This window comes from Gopherus flavomarginatus, chromosome 8, assembly GCF_025201925.1.
Source record: "Gopherus flavomarginatus isolate rGopFla2 chromosome 8, rGopFla2.mat.asm, whole genome shotgun sequence".
Taxonomy (NCBI): Eukaryota; Metazoa; Chordata; order Testudines; family Testudinidae; genus Gopherus; species Gopherus flavomarginatus.
The window spans coordinates 63,227,031-63,245,237 of record NC_066624.1 but is presented as its reverse complement, the minus strand read 5'-3'; the positions used below and the strand labels follow the sequence as shown (position 1 = coordinate 63,245,237).

Here is an 18,207-nt window from a genome sequence, read left to right as displayed (position 1 = left end):
GAGGCTCAGCCAGAGCCTGAAATATCACATAGTGCACCAGCGGAAACCGGTTCACAATCAACGAAAACAACCCCATCACCTACATCGCTTCCAGGGGGACCAGCCCCAAGTCCACAGTCTAAGGAGGAACTGACGTCTCCAGCATCAAGGGATCAGTTTTAGGCTGAGCAGGAAGCAGATGACAGCCTTCAGAAAGCTAGGGTGGTGGCACGGAGCACCCAACCACCTCTCAGCCCTTCTAACTGATCCCGATTTATTGTAGAACAAGGACTTTTATACAAGGAGACTCTTTCTGGTGGACACCAGGAAGACTGGCGTCCTCAAAGACAGATGGTGGTTCCAACTAAGTACCGGGTAAAGCTCTTGAGCTTAGTTCATAATCATCCCAGTGGTCATTCTGGGGTGAATAGAACCAAAGACCATTTGGGGAGGTCTTTCCACTGGGAGGGAATGGGCAACGATGTTTCTAATTATGTCTGGTCTTGTGATGTGTGCCAACGGGTGAGGAAGCCCCAAGACCAGGTCATAGCCCCTCTCCAGCCGCTCTCCATAGTTGAGGTCCCATTTCAGTGAGTAGCTGTGGATATTCTGGGTCCTTTCCCAAAAAAGACCCCCAGAGGAAAGCAGTACATACTGACGTTTGTGGACTTTGCTACCTGATGGCCGGAAGCAGTAGCTCTAAGCAACACCAGGGCTAAAACTGTGTGCCAGGCCTTAGCAGACATTTTTGCCAGGGTAGGTAGGCCCTCTGACATCCTTACAGATTAGGGAACTATTTCCTGGCAGGGACCATGAAACAACTGTGGGAAGCTCATAGGGTGAATCACTTGTTTGATGGTGGTAAGGGGTGGCAACCAAATGGCCTGGTGGAGAGGTTTAATGGAACTTTGGGGGCCATGGTATGTAAATTCGTAAATGAACACTCCAATGATTGGGACCTAGTGTTGCAGCAGTTGCTTTTTGCCTACAGGGCTGTACCACATCCTAGTTTAGGGTTTTCACCGTTTGAACTTGTGTATGGCCACGAGGTTAAGGGGCCATTACAGTTGGTGAAGCAACAGTGGGAGGGGTTTACGCCTTCTCCAGGAACTAACATTTTAGACTTTGTACGCAATCTACAAAGCACCCTCCGACACTCTTTAGCCTTTGCTGAAGAAAACCTAAAGGATGCTCAGGAAGAGCAAAAGGCCTGGTATGATAAACATACCAGAGAGTGTTCCTTCAAAGTAGGAGACCAAGTTATGGTCTTGAAGGCGCAACAGGCCCATAAGATGGAAGTGTCATGGGAAAGGCCATTCACGGTCCAAGAGCACCTGGGAGCTGTTAACTATCTCATAGCATTCCCTGCCTAAAGTATACCATGTTAACTCTCTAAAGCCCTTTTATTCCAGAGAAGTAAAAGTTTGTCAATTTACAGCCCAGGGAGGAGATGACGCTGAGTGGCCAGAAGGTGTCTACTGCGAAGGAAAAAGTGACGGTGGCGCGGAAGAGGTGAACCTCTCCACAACCCTAGAACATCTGCAGCGGCAACAGATCAAGGAGCTGTGCACTAGCTTCGCCCCATGTTCTCAGCCACCCCAGGATGGACTGAATGGGCATACCACTCCATTGACACAGGTAATGCTTAGCCTATTAGAACCCCACCCTACCGGGTGTCTCCTCATGCCCAAGCTGCTATAGAACGGGAGATCCAAAGCATGCTGCAGATGAGTATAATCCGCTCCTCTACCAGTGCGTGGGCATCTCCAGTGGTTCTAGTACCCAAACCAGATGAGGAAATAACGCTTTTGCATGGACTACCGTAAGCTAAATGCTGTAACTCGTCCCGACAACTATCCAGTGCCACGCACCGATGAGCTATTGGAGAAATTGGGACATGCCCAGTTCATCTCTACATTAGACTTAACCAAGGAGTACTGGCAAGTACCGCTGGATGAACCCTCCAAAGGAAGGTCAGACTTCATCACCAATGCAGGAGTGTATGAATTTAATATGCTTCCTTTCGGGCTGCAAAATGCACCCACCACCTTCCAAAGACTTGTAGATAGTCTCCTAACAGGACTGGGAGAATCTGCAGTTGCCTACCTCGATGTGGCCATTTTTTCTGATTCATGGGCAGAACACCTGGAACAGGTCTTTGAGCGCATCAGACAGGCAGAACTAACTGTTAAGGCTAAAAAGTATCAAATAGGCCAAAACAGAGTGACTTACCTGGGACACCAGGTGGGTCAAGGAACAATAAGCCCCCTACAGGCCAAGGTGGATGCTATCCAAAAGTGGCCTGTCCCAAAGTCAAAGAAACAGGTCCTATCCTTCTTAGGCTTGGCCGGGTACTACAGGTGATTTGTACCACACGACAGCCAAATCGCTGCCCCACTAACAGACCTGACCAAAAAGACCCAGCCAAATGCAGTTAAGTGGACTGATGAGTGTCAGAAGGCCTTTACCCAGCTTAAGGCGACACTCATGTCTGACCCTGTGCTAAGGGCCCCAGATTTTGACAAATCATTCCTAGTAACCACAGATGCATCTGAGCGTGGTGTAGGAGCAGTTTTAATGCAGAAAGGACTGGATCAAGAATTTCATCCTGTCGTGTTTCTCAGCAAGAAACTGTCTGAGAGGGAAAGCCACTGGTCAATCAGTGAAAAAGAAAGCTACGCCATTGTGTATGCCGTGGAAAAGCTACGCCCATACGTTTGGGGACAGCGTTTCCAGCTACAAACCGACCATGTTGCGCTAAAGTGGCTTCATACTGCCAAGGGAAACAACAGAAAACTGCTTCGATGGAGTTTAGCTCTCCAAGATTTTGATTTTGAAATTCAACACATTTCAGGAGCTTCTAACAAAGTAGCTGATGCACTCTCCTGTGAAAGTTTCCCAAAATCAACTGGTTAAAAATTGTCCTTGAAATGTGGACAATCTTGTAGTTTTACATAATTAATAGTATATGTAAAAGTGCATGTGTTTTTATTAATCTGTTTTATTAATTTATTCTAAAGTTCTAGGAAGAAATAACCACCAGTGTGGTTCCACACTGTCTGAGATTTGGGGGGCGTGTCATAAACGGATAAGAGTTAATGTGTCTTTTACCTGTAAAGGGTTAAGAAGCTTAGTAAACCTGGCTGACATCTGACCAGAGGACCAATAGGGGGACGAGATACTTTCAAATCTTGGTGGAGGGAAGTCTTTGTGCTTTTTGTGTTTGTTGTTGTTCACTCTCGGGACTGAGAGGGACGGGACATCAATCCAGGCTCTCCAGATCTTTCTGAATCAGTCTTTTATGTTTCAAACTTGTAAGTAATTAGCCAGGCAAGGCATGTTAGTCTTATGTTTGTTTTTCTCAACTTGTAAATGTTTTTTTGCTGAAAGGATTTTACCTCTGTTTGCTGTAACTTTGAACCTAAGGCTGGGGGGGCCCCTCTGGTCTATAGGAATCTGATTACCCTGTAAAGCATTTTCCATCCTGATTTTACAGAGAATTTTTATCTTTTTCTTTCTTTAATTAAAAGCTTTTCTTTTTAAGAACCTGATTGATTTTTCCTTGTTTTAAGATCCAAGGAGATTGGATCTGGACTCACCAGGGATTGGTGGGGGGGAAGGAGAGGGATGGTTAATTTCTCCTTGTTTTAAGATCCAAGGGGTTTGGGTCTGTGTTCACCAGGAAATTGGTAAAGTCCCTCAAGGCAACCCAGGGAGGGGACGAAGTTTTGGTGGAACAGAGTGCCCCAGACACTGGAATTCTGGGTGGTGGCAGTGTTACTAGATCTAAGCTAGTAATTAAGCTTAGAAGTGTCCATGCAGGTCCCCACATTTGTACCCATAAATTCAGAGTGGGGAAAGAAACCTTGACACCTTCACTGTTTTAAAAAAAACCACAAAACTTATGCCTTATGTCTGGTCTGACTGTCTGTTTTCAACTTTTAGCCTTTGGATCTTGTTATACCTTTGTCTCCTAGACTGAAGAGCCTATTAGATATTTGTTCCCCATGTAGGTACTTATAGACTGTGATCAAGTTGCCCGTTAACCTTCTTTTTGTTAAACTAAATAGACTCAAGGAGCTCAGTCTGTCACTAGAAGTCAGGTTTGCCACTCCTTTAATTTCTTGTGCCTCTTCGCTGAACCTTTTCCAATATATCAACATCCTTCTTTAATTGTTAACACCAGAACCGGACAAAGTATTCCAGCAGCAGTCGCACCAATGCCAAATACAGAGGTAAAATAATCTCTTTACTTCACACAAGATTCCTGTTTGTTACATCCAAGGATCTCATTAGGTGTTTTGGCCACAGTGTTGCACTGGGTGCTCATGTTTAGTTGATTATTTACTAGGACCCCCAAAGTCCTTTTCATAGTCACTGTTTCCCAGAGTTTCTTCTGAAGGCAAAGAGAGCAGGTTGGCAGCAAGCTTCCTAATAGCATACTACCTTGCTTTATGTCACACCGGCTTTTCTTCATTCTTCAGCAAAGTGACATAACAAAGAACCTGGCCCTGCACCCTGCATTTTAACAGCTGCACAAGCTGGAGGAACAGAAGCAGAAGATGGGAGGGGGCAGTATGAGGCGGTAGCACCAGTTGTAAACATTGTAGGCCTTTCTCAAGGGTTCAGTGAATGCTGGGCCAAGGATTGAGGTGGCTCTTCCTGATTAGCCTGTGAAGACTCACTTTCACTGGCCCTGTCCTTAGCACTCACTAAAGGCCTGCCTAGATTAGGGGTGAAAGTAGATGCTTTTCAAAACAAAATGAAAACTGAACTGGATAATAGAACTGCAAGTATTAAATTGTCTACACTAAGAAAGAGTCTGTCCACACTAGGACATGCATTATTATTTAGTCAAGATGAACCCTAGGCTCCTCTCTAGGGTTCACAATGACAATCTAACATGTTAAAAACTACACCTTGCCATCACTACACTAGAATTTTAAGATGCTTAAGCTGGTGTGTTTTGAGAATGTACCTCTTTATCCTACCTGCGTGGATTGACTTAAATAAAGTCGATTTAAATAAAGTGGAAAGTCTAGATTTAAATAATCAATTTCAGTCAACTTTTCCATTTGTACTTCAGTTAATTCTAAAGAGAGATGCATTCTCATTGGTTGGTGTATTTATTAAAATATGTTGACTTACAACTAAATAGAGCCTTTATGCTATTTTTGGTACATCTTTTTGCTACCTAAGAGGGTACACTATAAATATATACATTTATTTAAAGAGTTTAATATTTTCAGCTTCGTAACTGTATGTGTTAGTAGGTTAGAAAATGATGAATATGTATGACTCTACCCTTTATTCATAATATGAGAACTGGGCCAATCAGAGCTCAGGGAGAGAGAAGCTATAAAATAGGAGTATAAGACTATCGAGGTGGGCTCAGTGGATGATACTGATGAGAGATGAATTTCAGTCTCTTACCCCCAGTAGCACAGCACCTGGAAACCCCACAGGATCAAACCCTTAATACAGAACATGACCTGTTGTGCTGTATTTATAAAGCTTGCCCTCCAAAGTGAGATCTTTTTCTCCTGATTCTTTACATAGAGAAGCAATTGTTAACTCAGTATTTGGTAGTGGCTCATGTATTCAGCATATTTATTTTTATTTAAATATTTTAATTTATTATAATATTAGGCCTTAGTGCATTTTTCATTAAATTCAGATTTAATTTTAACAGGTTCATTTTTAACAAGAAAAACTTATTAATTTTAAATAAAATTAATCTTATTTAAAGGGGGAAAAATCCAATCATTTGATTTCCTCCCCAAAAAATCAATTTTTATCCACCTTGTATCCTAGTGAGAGAGAGAGAGAGGTCATCGGTGTTAAGAGGCACTTCAAATCACGTTAGCTACCTCAGTTTTTTTTTTTTTAAAAGGACCTCTTTCCTAGTCTAGACAGACCATAAGCAGAAAGGTCTTATCTTGTATTAGGGCGCTCCCAGTAGATTTGTGTGATACTGCTAACAAATGTAGCAGAATCTTTGTTTATTCAATGAGCTGTATCATACCAAGTATCTGACAAGCTGGTAGAAAGCAGCAGAAGAGCAAATGTAGCTTAATTCAGACTTTAAACTTGACCAATTTTATATTTGCTGCACATCAGCTTGTTGCTTGAATTAACTGTTCTAAAGCTGCATTATTGTTGAATCAAAATTGAACAATTCAAGGACTGGAAAGTCAGAAGACCTTAGAAATTGGGACTTCCTAAACAGCAGGAACATAGTGGTGGCTTGAATTAACTGATCTTGGACTGAATCACAAATTACTGTACTTTTTAAACTATATAATTAGTGTTAGCATAAAAGTCCCCTGAGATTTCTCTTCTGTCCCCAACATTTGTAACTGTTTTTAGAGGTGTAGTGGCTGTTCCTCGACTCCTTCAACTTGGATAGTAATGACAGTGAATATTAGTAGTTTATAAAGTCTCTGCTTCAGATTTAGTTTAGGAGTGCAGAGTCCGACTTCTAAAATAGAGATGTTTACACACCACTCTACATCTTACCTAAGTTTAAAGAATGCTGACTGTCTTCAAGGGCTGTACCCTGAGGATATAAACCTAAAAGAAACCACAACTCTGCTCCCTAATCACATGACTGATCTCTGCTGTAAATGAAAACACAACTGATCAGCTGCATTGTAGCTAATGGAAAACCATTACTAAAAATGTTCTTGTGAACAACTACCCTTCTTTTTTCTGGTCTACAAAAGATATTTTAAAGTATTTTAATGTGTAGTGCATCTTCCACAGACCATTGATGAAATGCTCAATAATTTCACTAAAATCTTATCAAGAAAAGTAGTGTGCCCCCAAAATGGGGTACTGTTGATATTTTAAAATTGGGAGAGGGCACCCTTCTCAACTACTCCTCAAACATTCAGTAATTAAAAACGCTCTTCAAAATCTGTTTGAAAAGGAAATAATCTTTCTGAAGTTTAATAGATGGAGGAGGCAGATAAGTTGGAAGATAGCATTCTAGTGAAGTGGGTTCTTAAAGAGGTCTTGTCTCCTGTACTTCTAACGCTCTGTTCTGGTTGAAGGGAGGAAACATGGCGCTAAAGCACACTAAGGTAACCAAGAGACTATTGAATGTTAATGGAGACTTTTGGGGAGACCTGTCATTTAGAGGATTTATTTTATTTACTGAGCTCTGTCACACAGCAGCAACTATACTGATCAGAAAAGATGGTGGACCATGGATTCAGAGGTAACCAAGATACAGGGCCAGATTCCCCATTGGTGTAAATTGGTGTATTTCAACTGAAGCGCTGACTGATATATCAGCTGAGGATCCAGTCCACCATGTCATAAGTGGGATGCTGGCACTGAAGATCAACAGTACCCTTGCTGAGCAATCTGTTAATCAGCTGTCTCGCTTTTGGAAAGGGACAAATTCTGTTTGCAATCATGGTCTCAGGGGCTGGAGATAAACTGGAGCTCATGTGCTTTCTGCAGTCTACAGAGGGTCTCTCCTGATGCCCATGCAGTTTGGACAAAGGTCAGGTGGAATATAGCCTGTTGTATAAATGAATATTATCTGAGGACCAGTTTAATAAGGGTTCCGCTGACATCTGTGGAGCTATGCTGACTTACCATCTGAGGATCCTGTTAAGTTTCACATAGCATCTTTGGGGGAAAGTGTGTTTCTTTTAGAACTGTAGCTATTTCTGTTATGTTTCCCACTTCCCATTTTTTTTTTTTTGGTCTCCTACTTTCTTCTGCATTTCCTTCCCTGCAGAAGCCTCCCATTCCATTTGTGGGCTCACTCTTTTACCTATCCTATTTAATACCACGATTAAAAATTAAATAGCTAACAATGTGTAAGGTAGTGTTAGGCTTGAGAGTTGACCCTTCTGAATTCTTCCTGGATGTCAGACATCACTTATGGCATGCACAAGGCTCCACCATTTCTGTCTATCCTGGGCTGCTGTTTTTGTCCTCATCTATGACATGTTAAGTCCCGTAAGTTTTCCCTCTTAGTAGCATTCGAAGGGATTGTCGGTCCTCTCTGCATGTTCCTCCAGCTGTCAATAGCTTGCTTGTCATGGCAGACTCTCTGGTTGATATTCCAGTGAGATTAATAGCAGGAGGAGGAGTTCACAGCTCAGAGACATTATTTCAAGCTCCCTGCCATCTCAGACTTGGGTTACATTTGAAAACTTTTCTTTCTTACTGTCAGAGTTAGAAACTTGCTCTTCATTGTAAATGAAAGCTAAAACTCTGCCTTTCTGCACAATCTGAATAAACCATCTGGGGTGCATAACTGTGTCCAGTGGGCTGAAACTCACCTACACACCATAGGTTTGACTCCCCTGCTTTAGATCATTGTTGCAGAAACCTCTTGGAAAACAGATTTTTGTTTAAAATGCTACTTGTCACAGAATATTGTCTGAATTTTACAGTGTCAAGCGAATGGCTTAAACCTGTCTGCTCTAAATAATGATCATTGTGAATTTGTATTGATATCAGTGTTTTATAATCTCTTAGTAGTATCTCACTACTTGTATATTAAGTATCTTCACTCAACTATAAGTGTTATTACAAGAGTCAGATGCCTACGATATGTCTATACTGCAATAAAAAACCCACAGCACGAAATCTCAGAACCCGAGTCAGCTGGCTTGGGTTATGGGGCTTAAAATAGCAATGTAGGCATTCAGGCTTGGGCAGGAATCTGGGCTTTGAGGCCCACTCCTTTACAGGGTCTTTCAGCCTGGTCTTCAGCCTGAGCCTGTGTGTCTACATTGCAATTTTATAGCCCCTACAGCCAGAGCCTTGGGAGCCTGAGTCAGCTGTGGATGTACTTTAGGTCTTTTATTGCAGTGTAGATATACTGTCTAGAGCAGTGGTTCTCAACCTATTTGCCATAGTGGGCCACATTCAATACTGCCTGTATGGCCCTGAGGATATCACATGGGCTGCAGCTGTGTGCTGATTGGGCTGCAGGTTGAGAACCACTGCCCTAGAGGTAGCAATTGACTCACATGGTATGAATTTAAGTGTGACCTCGCTTCCTGATGCTGTTGCCTAGCTAGTTCCCAGCTGCCACCTCATCTTTGCAAGGCTGGCCATACTGCTGTATTCCTTCCCTCTTTGAGGTTTGTCTGTCAGTGCATACAGATGAGTTAAAGCTCCTCTAACCTCCAACTGAGAGAAGTCTTATTCTCAGAAGAAGGCAGTAAGGAGTCTTTCACCTTATAGGTCGGAGGAGTGATGACTTTCTTGTTAGTGATTCCAATGTGTTTTCTGAACATTTTGAATGAAAGGTGCCTTCACAAGCATGGCTTCATGCTGGCTTCTCAATTCTCTGTGCTCCCAAAGTATGTCTTTACAGACATAATGAGGAGCTCACATTCTAAATACATACACGTAATCAGTGGTGAGCTCCATCCGGTTCGCAGCAGTTCACAGGAACCAGTTGTTAAATTTAGAAGCCTTTTCAGAACCAGTTTTCAGGACAACCGGTTCTAAAAAGCTTTTAAATTTAACAAAGGCTGGGGCAGCTGTCCACCCGGCCCCAGCTCACCTCCCCCTCTCCTCTGAATGCTTCGCCCTCCTTCTCCTCCCCTCCCCTGCTTCCCACGAATCAAATGTTCACAGGAAGCCTGAAACAAGGAGCAGGCAGGTAAGCTGGGCTGGGGGGGGGACGGCGCACGCGGCCCAGCCCGGCTCCACCTGGCCCCGGCTGAGCGCCCCAGACGGGTCCTGGCCAAGCACTCCTGGCTCAGGCTGGTCCCAGCTGAGCGGCTCCGACCTGGCCCAGCTTGGAGCCCCGTGGCGCTGGTCCCAGCCCCAGACAGTGTGGTAAGGAAGCAGGGAGGGGGTGTTCGGTGAGTTGGGGGGGTGGATAGGGGTCAGGGGACAGTCAGAGGACAGGGAACAGGGGGATTGAATGGGGGCAAGGGTCCTGGGGGGCAGTCATGAAGGAGCAGGGGTTGGATGAGGTGGTGGGGGCAGTCAAAAACAGAGAGAAGGAATGGTTGGATGGGGCAGGTGTCCTGGGGGGCCATCAAGAATGAGAGGAGGGGTTGGATGGGGTGGCAAGGGGCAGTCGGGACAGGGAAGGGAGAGGATGGGTCAGGGGTCCCGGGGGGGCGTCAAGGAACATGAGGGGTTGGATGGGGCATGACCCCCTGGGGGGGGGCATGACCCCCTCGTGAGGTGAGGAGGGAACCTGTTAATATTTTGGCAGCTCATCACTGCATGTAATGCATAATCAACCTTCACTAGAGTAGTTCTTGCGGCTCCATAATATGGAGGAATTGGCATCCTCTAGGACAGCAGTCACCAACTGGTCAATAGCGATTGACTGGTCGATCCTAGAGGATCTCCCAGTCAATTGTGATCTCTGGTGGTGCAGTGGGGCTGCCACTAAGGCAGGCGGGCTGCCACTAAGGCAGGCTCCCTGCCTGCCCTGGCCCCAGGCTGCTCCCAGAAGTGGCCAGCGTGGCTCCAGGGGGCTCCTGCCTGAAAGCACTGCCCCCGCAGCTTCCATTGGCTGGGAACAGGGAGCTGTGGCCAATGGGAGCTGCAAGGACAGTGCTTGCAGAGGGGGCAGCGCACGGAGCCACGGGGCCCCATCTTCCCCTCCCCCAGGGCCACTGGGGCCCCTTCTGGGAGCGATGTGAGGCTGGGGTAAGCAGGGACCTGCCTTAGCGCAGCCGAGCTGCACCACTGACGGGGAGCTGCTGGAAGTAGGGCCACACCCCAGCCCTGAGCCCGCTCCTGCACCCCAAACTCGAGCCCTGACCCCCTCCCACAGTCAGCACCTTGTACCCATTTCTGTGGTCTGTTTAAAGGGTCCTGCTGTGGGTCCTAATCTCTTGGACAGAAATAATTTCAGTTTACAACTGAGACTGAGCTGGACTTCATCTGGGAACCAGAGGCGATGTGTGGAGGGTTGGGCATGTGAGGTCACGTGCCCCCTCCAGATTTGCTGCTTGGCTTGTACTGAGCATGCTCAGTAACACTGCTGAAGCTGGCTGCCCTCACTCTTTTCCCCCCCCCCCCCCCCCCGAGTCATCAACAGGCATGGGTCATCTCTACTTGCTGTCACACTAAGGAAGTGGACCTGGGCTCTCAGGGAGACTGAAAAAGTAGGGCATGAATTATTGTGTTTAAGTTAAGGCATAGAAGTCTGTGCCTCTCTTCTAGAAGAGTGCAGAGAGGCTAAATGGAGGGGCAGAGGCCAGCCAGCCCATAGGTCCAAGGAATCCTAACATCTGACAACTTTTCACCTTTTGAATCCTATGTCTACATGACTTCTTTTTATAAGAAAAAATTAACGTGGTAAAGGAGAACACCTATTGCTCAGCCCACTATGGTAACATTTGTAGGGGATGACATAATTCTGACTGAGCAAAGTGAAATATTTAACGTTAACTTTTTTCTTTATACATAAAGTTCTAAACAAGTATTCAGAACTTGATTTTTTTTAATTAATCTGATCTAGAGCAAGCATTTGTTGCAAGGCTACCAAAATTATATGTAAACAGAGCAAACATGGTTCTTAACGTCTGGGCTATTTTTCTTCCTCCTCTTTGATTTAAATGGGCATTTTAAAATGTAGGCTTATGGATACTTTATGTACCAAACTGTCTGTCTGTATTTTAATTTGTGATATTTAAAAACTAGACATTGTTGGACCCTCCTTGCTTTTGGCATATCACTGCATCCATTTTCATGTTTACAATGTGAGGGAAGGATTTGTAGTGTTAACTTGTCCATAAGCTCCTCAAAGTTATATGGAAGAAAAATCAGTGTTTCAAAGATGCGCATGTATTCTGTAAATTAAAATCTGCAGATATCGCATGTTTAAGCTTCTAAACAATGACAAAAACATATAAACCTTTTTATAACTTCCTAAAACCACTGAGGTATTGTATCAATAAAGCATACAAGCCCCTTCAGTTCAGGGACAATATACCCTAGTGTATAATAGCCAGGAAACAATTCATGCTCTCTCCATATTTTCACCTTAGTTATGTTTGGTTTTGTCCTTTATAGATAACAGAACATGATTATTGTGAACAGGGCTTTAATGTTAACAGAAGAGTGCAGTAAAGAGTGTTTGTCAGAAACCATGATCTGTTGCCGTTTGAAGGATTTTGCTGCTTGGATTTGAAGAAAATTAAAAACTGCAACAAATGTTTCTGAGCCTCCTGCTTGGGATTACTCACATACCAAGAGGAAGACCAGCTCAGTTGTTGCTTTTTTCATCAAGAGGGTCACTGCAAATGAGAGACTGAGCAAAATTTGTAGAGTTCTTTTTAAAACTTTTGTTTAATCGCAAATCTGATAATTGGAACCTGGAATAACCTGCTTCCCCAACAATTAAGTAATAAAACGTTAACTGAAAACGTTGGACTAAATCTATAGTAGCTTGCATATTTTCATAGTTAAACATTAAACAGCCTAGAATAAGCCTGCATAGAAAAGACTTTTCATAATAAGCTTGCAGTAATGCTAGCTATTTCAAGACTGTGTGCGTCTCCCCAAACTATTTATATTGTGTTACTCAAATGGCAAGAGAATTGCAACAACATATGATGATTATGTGGAAAGGAGCCTCTACAAGTAGATGGTATGTACACAAATAGAGTGGGAATATACCGATGGTGCTGCTTCTCCGGTTTTCTGAGACAAAGCACTAGTGCACAGGAATAAGGCAAGAATTGCCCCACTTGACAGTATAGTAATTAGTCAAGCAAAAATGTCTGGCGAGGCTTTTTTTTTTTTTTTTTTTAGAAACTGTATATGTACGGCCTGGCTGCGAGGATACAGCAAAGTTAAATGTTCATGCATTGTTTATTTTCAAAATGTTGTTTGTATGGGCCCAGCTAAATACTGATGTGGCTCTTTTTCCTCTCCACAGCTTGTCTTCAATATACAAACAAAACTTGTGAAGAGTGCCTGAAAAATGTCTCAGTAAGTAGTAGAAAAACATATCTATGTAAGTGAAATTGCTGTTTCAACCTGCCAAAGGTTCAGAGTTTTGTGAAGCATCTGGAAAAAAATCTGTCTTGGCATTTTAAAGTGGGGAGCAGCCACTGTGCCAGCTGACTACAAAGGGAGCTGCAAGTGCTAAGCACCTGTAGTGGTTTGGTTTTTAAATGTTGACTCCAAACCTTTGGAAAGGCCTTCCTCTCCAGGTTCTGATGATCTCTGCCACATGCCTTGTTTGGATGACCTGCTGCTCCCCTCCAGTATTTTGGGGGACTGTTTGGAGTTCTGCTTTTCCTTTTGCCACTGTGTGGGTGCTGGCTAAATTGCCTCACTTCTCCAGTGGACTGAGTGAATTGTTGTGATCTGATCTCTCAATCTGAGGATGTGCTGGAAATAGAGTATCTCCTCTAGCTCTCCTAGACCCAAGTAGAATTCAGATGGGGGGTAGGGGAAGTTATCAAACACCTCAGTTTTGGAAGTTTGGCTCTAAAGGTAGGAAGAATCCAAAGTTTTGGCTCTTTAATTCAAGTATAGAGGTAGTCTTACTGAAGCAAACCTTACAAGATTGTGGAAGGCCTAAAAGTGACTCTGGGCCTTGATGACCTCTGCCTGAAATGACTTCTAATGACATTGTGGGTTTTTCTCTTAACTGCTTACTGTCAGGGCTCTGATTTTTAAATTGGCTTGCTGGGAAACTCAGAGTTAACATGCCTCTGAATTTGTACCTGCCCGTCCGATGAAGGTGGATGTTGGTGCTGATAGGTGACACTTAGTGGCCCTAAGAGAAAAGGCTAGGGAAAACCAAACATTTATAGGTATGAAGTTGTCCCTTATGTCAGTCAGTTCTGAGCTGCAAGTTCAGAGTTGTAACCTTCCCTAACTGGGGGAAAGTGAGAAATTGAGAGAGCCTCCAGTGTTCTATGAAATGAAACAGTAAACACAAAAACAAGTTTATTCCTCATGTCTAGAAAGGCACATTGCAAGCTTTCCATTTGGGACATTTCTGAGTAGAATACAGTTGAGTCTCTAGTCTAACTGGGCCTTCCGCTCTCTTGTATCTTCTCTTGAAACTCTAATGCTTGATTTTATTTTTTTTTTTTCCCCAGCATCTAGTCTATTAAAAAGTTCCAGCCAAGTCTATGTATTCAAAATATGCTCAATTGATGCTGAGCTGGCTGTGCAGGAATTGTAGGTCTTAATAAAAGGATAGCTTTGAATTCAAAGCTGTTAGGTCGTTCGCTACTTATACAATCTTCTCTCTTTTTTGATCCAATAAACTGACATAACCTTTTTTTTTTTTTTTTTTACAAACTTTGAATAGGAATAGAAATCTAGATCTGTTAATCCTTTTATAATAAGGAGTTCAGGATTACAATCCATCAGCCCTGTTTGTGTCTTCCATAATATAGATTTAGCCTAGAACTTTGTGGCATCAGTGGAGATAATGGAAAAGTACCATGGCTTCTTTGCACTGTCTTGGCTTTGTTTTTGTGTGGCTCTGGTTATTTAGTTAGATCAAGCCAGACTTCTATTGAGACTGCAACAGTAGTGTCCCTAGCCCGTGAAGTCCTTCAACATCTTCAATTGCTGTTGAAAGCTTGTCACACCTCTGAAGAGTCCTTGTTGTGTGCAACATGTAGCATGTTTTGCCCAGAACCAATTTTAGTTGACTTAAGGTAACTTGATGGAAACAGAGGGAAAGTCCTCCACCAGAAGAGAACTCCTCTGATAAAGGGGTGACAGAGTGATAAGAAGAAACTCAATTCTATTTCTGGGCTCCAGTCACCTGGGCTCCAGGTGACAAAAGTTAATACCCCTAGCACATGACTGGGTCAGCATGTATAGGTTCCACTCAGCTGTGCTCTGGGAGACAATTATGTTGAATTTCTTTTAAGAAAAAAGTCTAGTTGCTTCTGGGGTTTTGCCCCTGGCTTTCATGAAAGGCAGACTATTCTAAACCCCACCTCTGGATTACAGAGATTTACCAGAAATACTCTGCCATTCTGTGGCTTCCATTTTCTGAAGAATATAATATCATATGATGAATTTAAATCCTTTACCTCTTTCTGGAAGGAGTTGTGCTTTCTTTATGAACAGCTAAGGGTCTGGCTACACTGCAGTCAGGAGATGTGATGAGAGCACCTGTAGGTGTACCTATCCTAGGTTTCATCAGGCTAATTCACTAAAAATAGCAGTGAAGGCACAGTGGCTTAGACTAGACACAAGCCCAACTGTGACCCTGATTATATATTTGGGTGGTCAGGTGACTAGCCCACACCACCACCTGTTCTGCTGTGACTTCATAGCAAGCTAGCTCGATTGATGCTAGGGAGGTATGACTACACATGCTGCCGTCATGCCTTCCAGTTGCACTGTAGACAGACCCTAAGAGGTCACTGAAACAGTAATGACAAGACTCTTCCCTCCGCCGCGTGTCCCCCCCCCCAAAAAAAAAAAGTTATGGGTCAGTTGTTTCTCACGCTCTGCCTAATAAACTGCATCTCTGATGTAACCCACCTTCTGAGCTGAGGATGTTGTGGGAAATCAACCTCAGAATACTATATCCTAATAGGCCTAGGATAATACTGGGTATAACAGTGCTGATACTTGCATTGCATAAAAGAACAATAAAAATCAACTCCTCTAGATTACACTGAAATTGGCTTTAGAGCTTCTTTACAATGCAGTTAACTGCTGGAAAAATTCACTCTGCTGTCACAGTCCAGTCCTAATGCAGCTCTATGATCAATTTCCATCACTAATTATATCTGGTAAAGCAAGAAAGCCTTCATTTTAACTGGTGTATGTGAGAGGTCAGTAATTCTAACCTGCGTCACTGTGCCTGAGTATTTCCTGATATTAGTAATCAAATCTTTGATAAGCTTCTCCTTAAACTTATCATGTGATAGACTTCTCATAGCAGCCTCAAATCAGATGATAGTCTTGTGAGTGCTCAAGTCTTTAACTGTATTGCCCATTGTTCTAGGATTGTAAGACTGAACATGAACACATGATAGTTAATTATCTTGAACACAGTATTTTTTTCTCTATAAGGGGGAATGATGAAAGCACTGTACAACTGGCTAGCTCCTATATGAGGAGATACCAGTTGGTGCCCAGAATTTACTGACTGGGTGTTTTGGAATGACATCTGGGTTAGATTTGATAGGTAGATGACAGGACAGACTTGATTCCCATATCTTCCATTCCCCCATCAAACAGTATAAATAGGTGTAGTCTTGGGTAGAGGTGGTGGAGGTACTGGTGTGAGTGGTAGCCGAGGAAACTTTTCAAACCTTGGTCTTAATGTCGTCAAACTTGTTCCAGTTGTAGGGCTAAATTCTACCTTCAGTTAAAGGTTTAACTGAACTGGTTCTAAAAAAGTTTCAGACAAGGATCTGGCTATGCTACAGCTCCAGATGACTTTGAAACTGTCATTTTAGGCTTGTCTACACTGCAGAAAACATGGAACTCCATGATGCCACTTCTAGTCACTCTTCAGAGCTGTGCTTTCCATTGGGGTCAGGGGAAAAGAGGACAGTCACACATCCCCTTCCCTCCCCAAAGCACCTGTAAAACACTGTCCACTCACATGCTTTCCGTTTCACGAGAGTTCAAACTACCAGCATAACCACATTAGCTCAGACCAAATCTTATAGTTGTTTTTGATAGTATACTAGTGCTACCATAGGCCAGAAGCATAGGTGGCACAGCTACATCGGCTCATTTGGTCTATCTTGCACTATAAATGTTAAGAACCTAGCACACTTAGGACTTCACCTCAGCAAATGAAAAAGGCAAGTTCCTTTGCCAAAGTGCTCATCTAAATACAAGACAAGATGCAACAATGGTGGGTAAAGGATGCAGGGGAAGTATGTTATACTAAGATCACACAGTTACTCTAGGTATGTGCACCTCTTACTTAACAGAATCCCCCACAGCTGTAGATAAATAAGGAGCACTTAGTCATTGAGTTTAAAGCCCGAAAGGAGTATCAGATCATTTAGTCTGACTTCATGTGTAGCACAAACCACCATCACCCACATACTAAACCCAACAACAGAAATTAGACCAGTATTCCAGCCCATTACTTAATCTCCAGGTTTCTGAATGCATTGCTGCGTGCTCTTTGTTCACTGTACCATGATTGCTCTGTCCCATAGTCCCGATTCCTTTCTTGTGTGGAGCTGCTGTAATCCTGAGCATATGGCTCCCATTTTATGAGGAGGTGTGAGCGACCCTGAGGCATCTTTTTTTGTCCTTTTAAAAAAACAACTTGTAAATCTTCCACTTTGCTTCAGCATCTCCAACAGCAACTACCACAAACTTCTGCTTCAAAGAGCAGTCCTGGCACAGAAAATTCAAGAACTACTTCCCCCTAATCCTCTGATAGCTGAGGGGAAGTACTGTATGTGAAGACACTGAATCTGATCAAAGAAAAATTAGCTAGGGTGGACACTAACCTTTCACATTTCCCTGGTTCTGTAACAGTTATTGAATGCTTTGCTCATGAAACTATTTAGCCTTGTAGTCCAGAAAGCCTTTGCTTTACCTGTCTACTGTTGACTGTGATTATTTGCATTTTAAGGCTTCTAATGATGACATTCCCCATGGGCTCCAGGGAAAATGCTTTGTAACACCCTTATGTTTGGTATGAAAATCAATGGCTCGCTTTCACTTGTATTGGCTTTGGGATGAAAAGTACAAATATTAAATATTAAAAGTTGACTTGCCAAACTAAGTTTAAGTCCTGACTTAGAGTGACATTTCCATTTGTTTACAAAGTTTCCTCTCATTTATTCAACAACCTTCATATAGGAAGCATATTTTAGCCTTTTATCTTACAAAGATGTACTGTAACTATTATAAACCCATAGCTATTTACAAAGTTTGTTTCTTGACAGCCTTAGTTGAGGCACACTTTCATACCAACAAATATCAGCAGCAAAGCATGACATTCATGACTTGCAAACTTCTTTTTCAAAAGTGCAGATATTGAGCTTTCACTATGCCTCAGGAATCTGCTATTCTGTATACCCACAGCACAACGTAACCTTACACGTAACTATCTGTAGTCAAATACAGATTACTCTCATCAGCCCTGTGCCCTTGAATATATTGGAATATGGTAAGGCATGTCATCCATTGTAGTTTGTAAACTTGCCTGGCTCTTTACAATGCTCTTAGCTTGAATAGCCTTTGCTACCTAATAGTATCATTGCACTCAAATAATCTTGCCCTTCCATCTCACTTGCTTTGCTTCTCTTT

General features: G+C 43.0%; 1 protein-coding gene across 1 annotated transcript in view; it reads left to right on the top strand.

Annotated features, from left to right (window-relative positions):
* Nucleotides 1-18,207, top strand: part of PTTG1IP (PTTG1 interacting protein) — a 43,130-nt gene that overhangs the window by 15,317 nt on the left and 9,606 nt on the right. Inside the window, exon 2 of the mRNA XM_050965721.1 lies at nucleotides 12,869-12,921. Coding sequence (XP_050821678.1) covers nucleotides 12,869-12,921 — 53 coding nt within the window. The remainder of the gene's footprint in view (nucleotides 1-12,868; nucleotides 12,922-18,207) is intronic.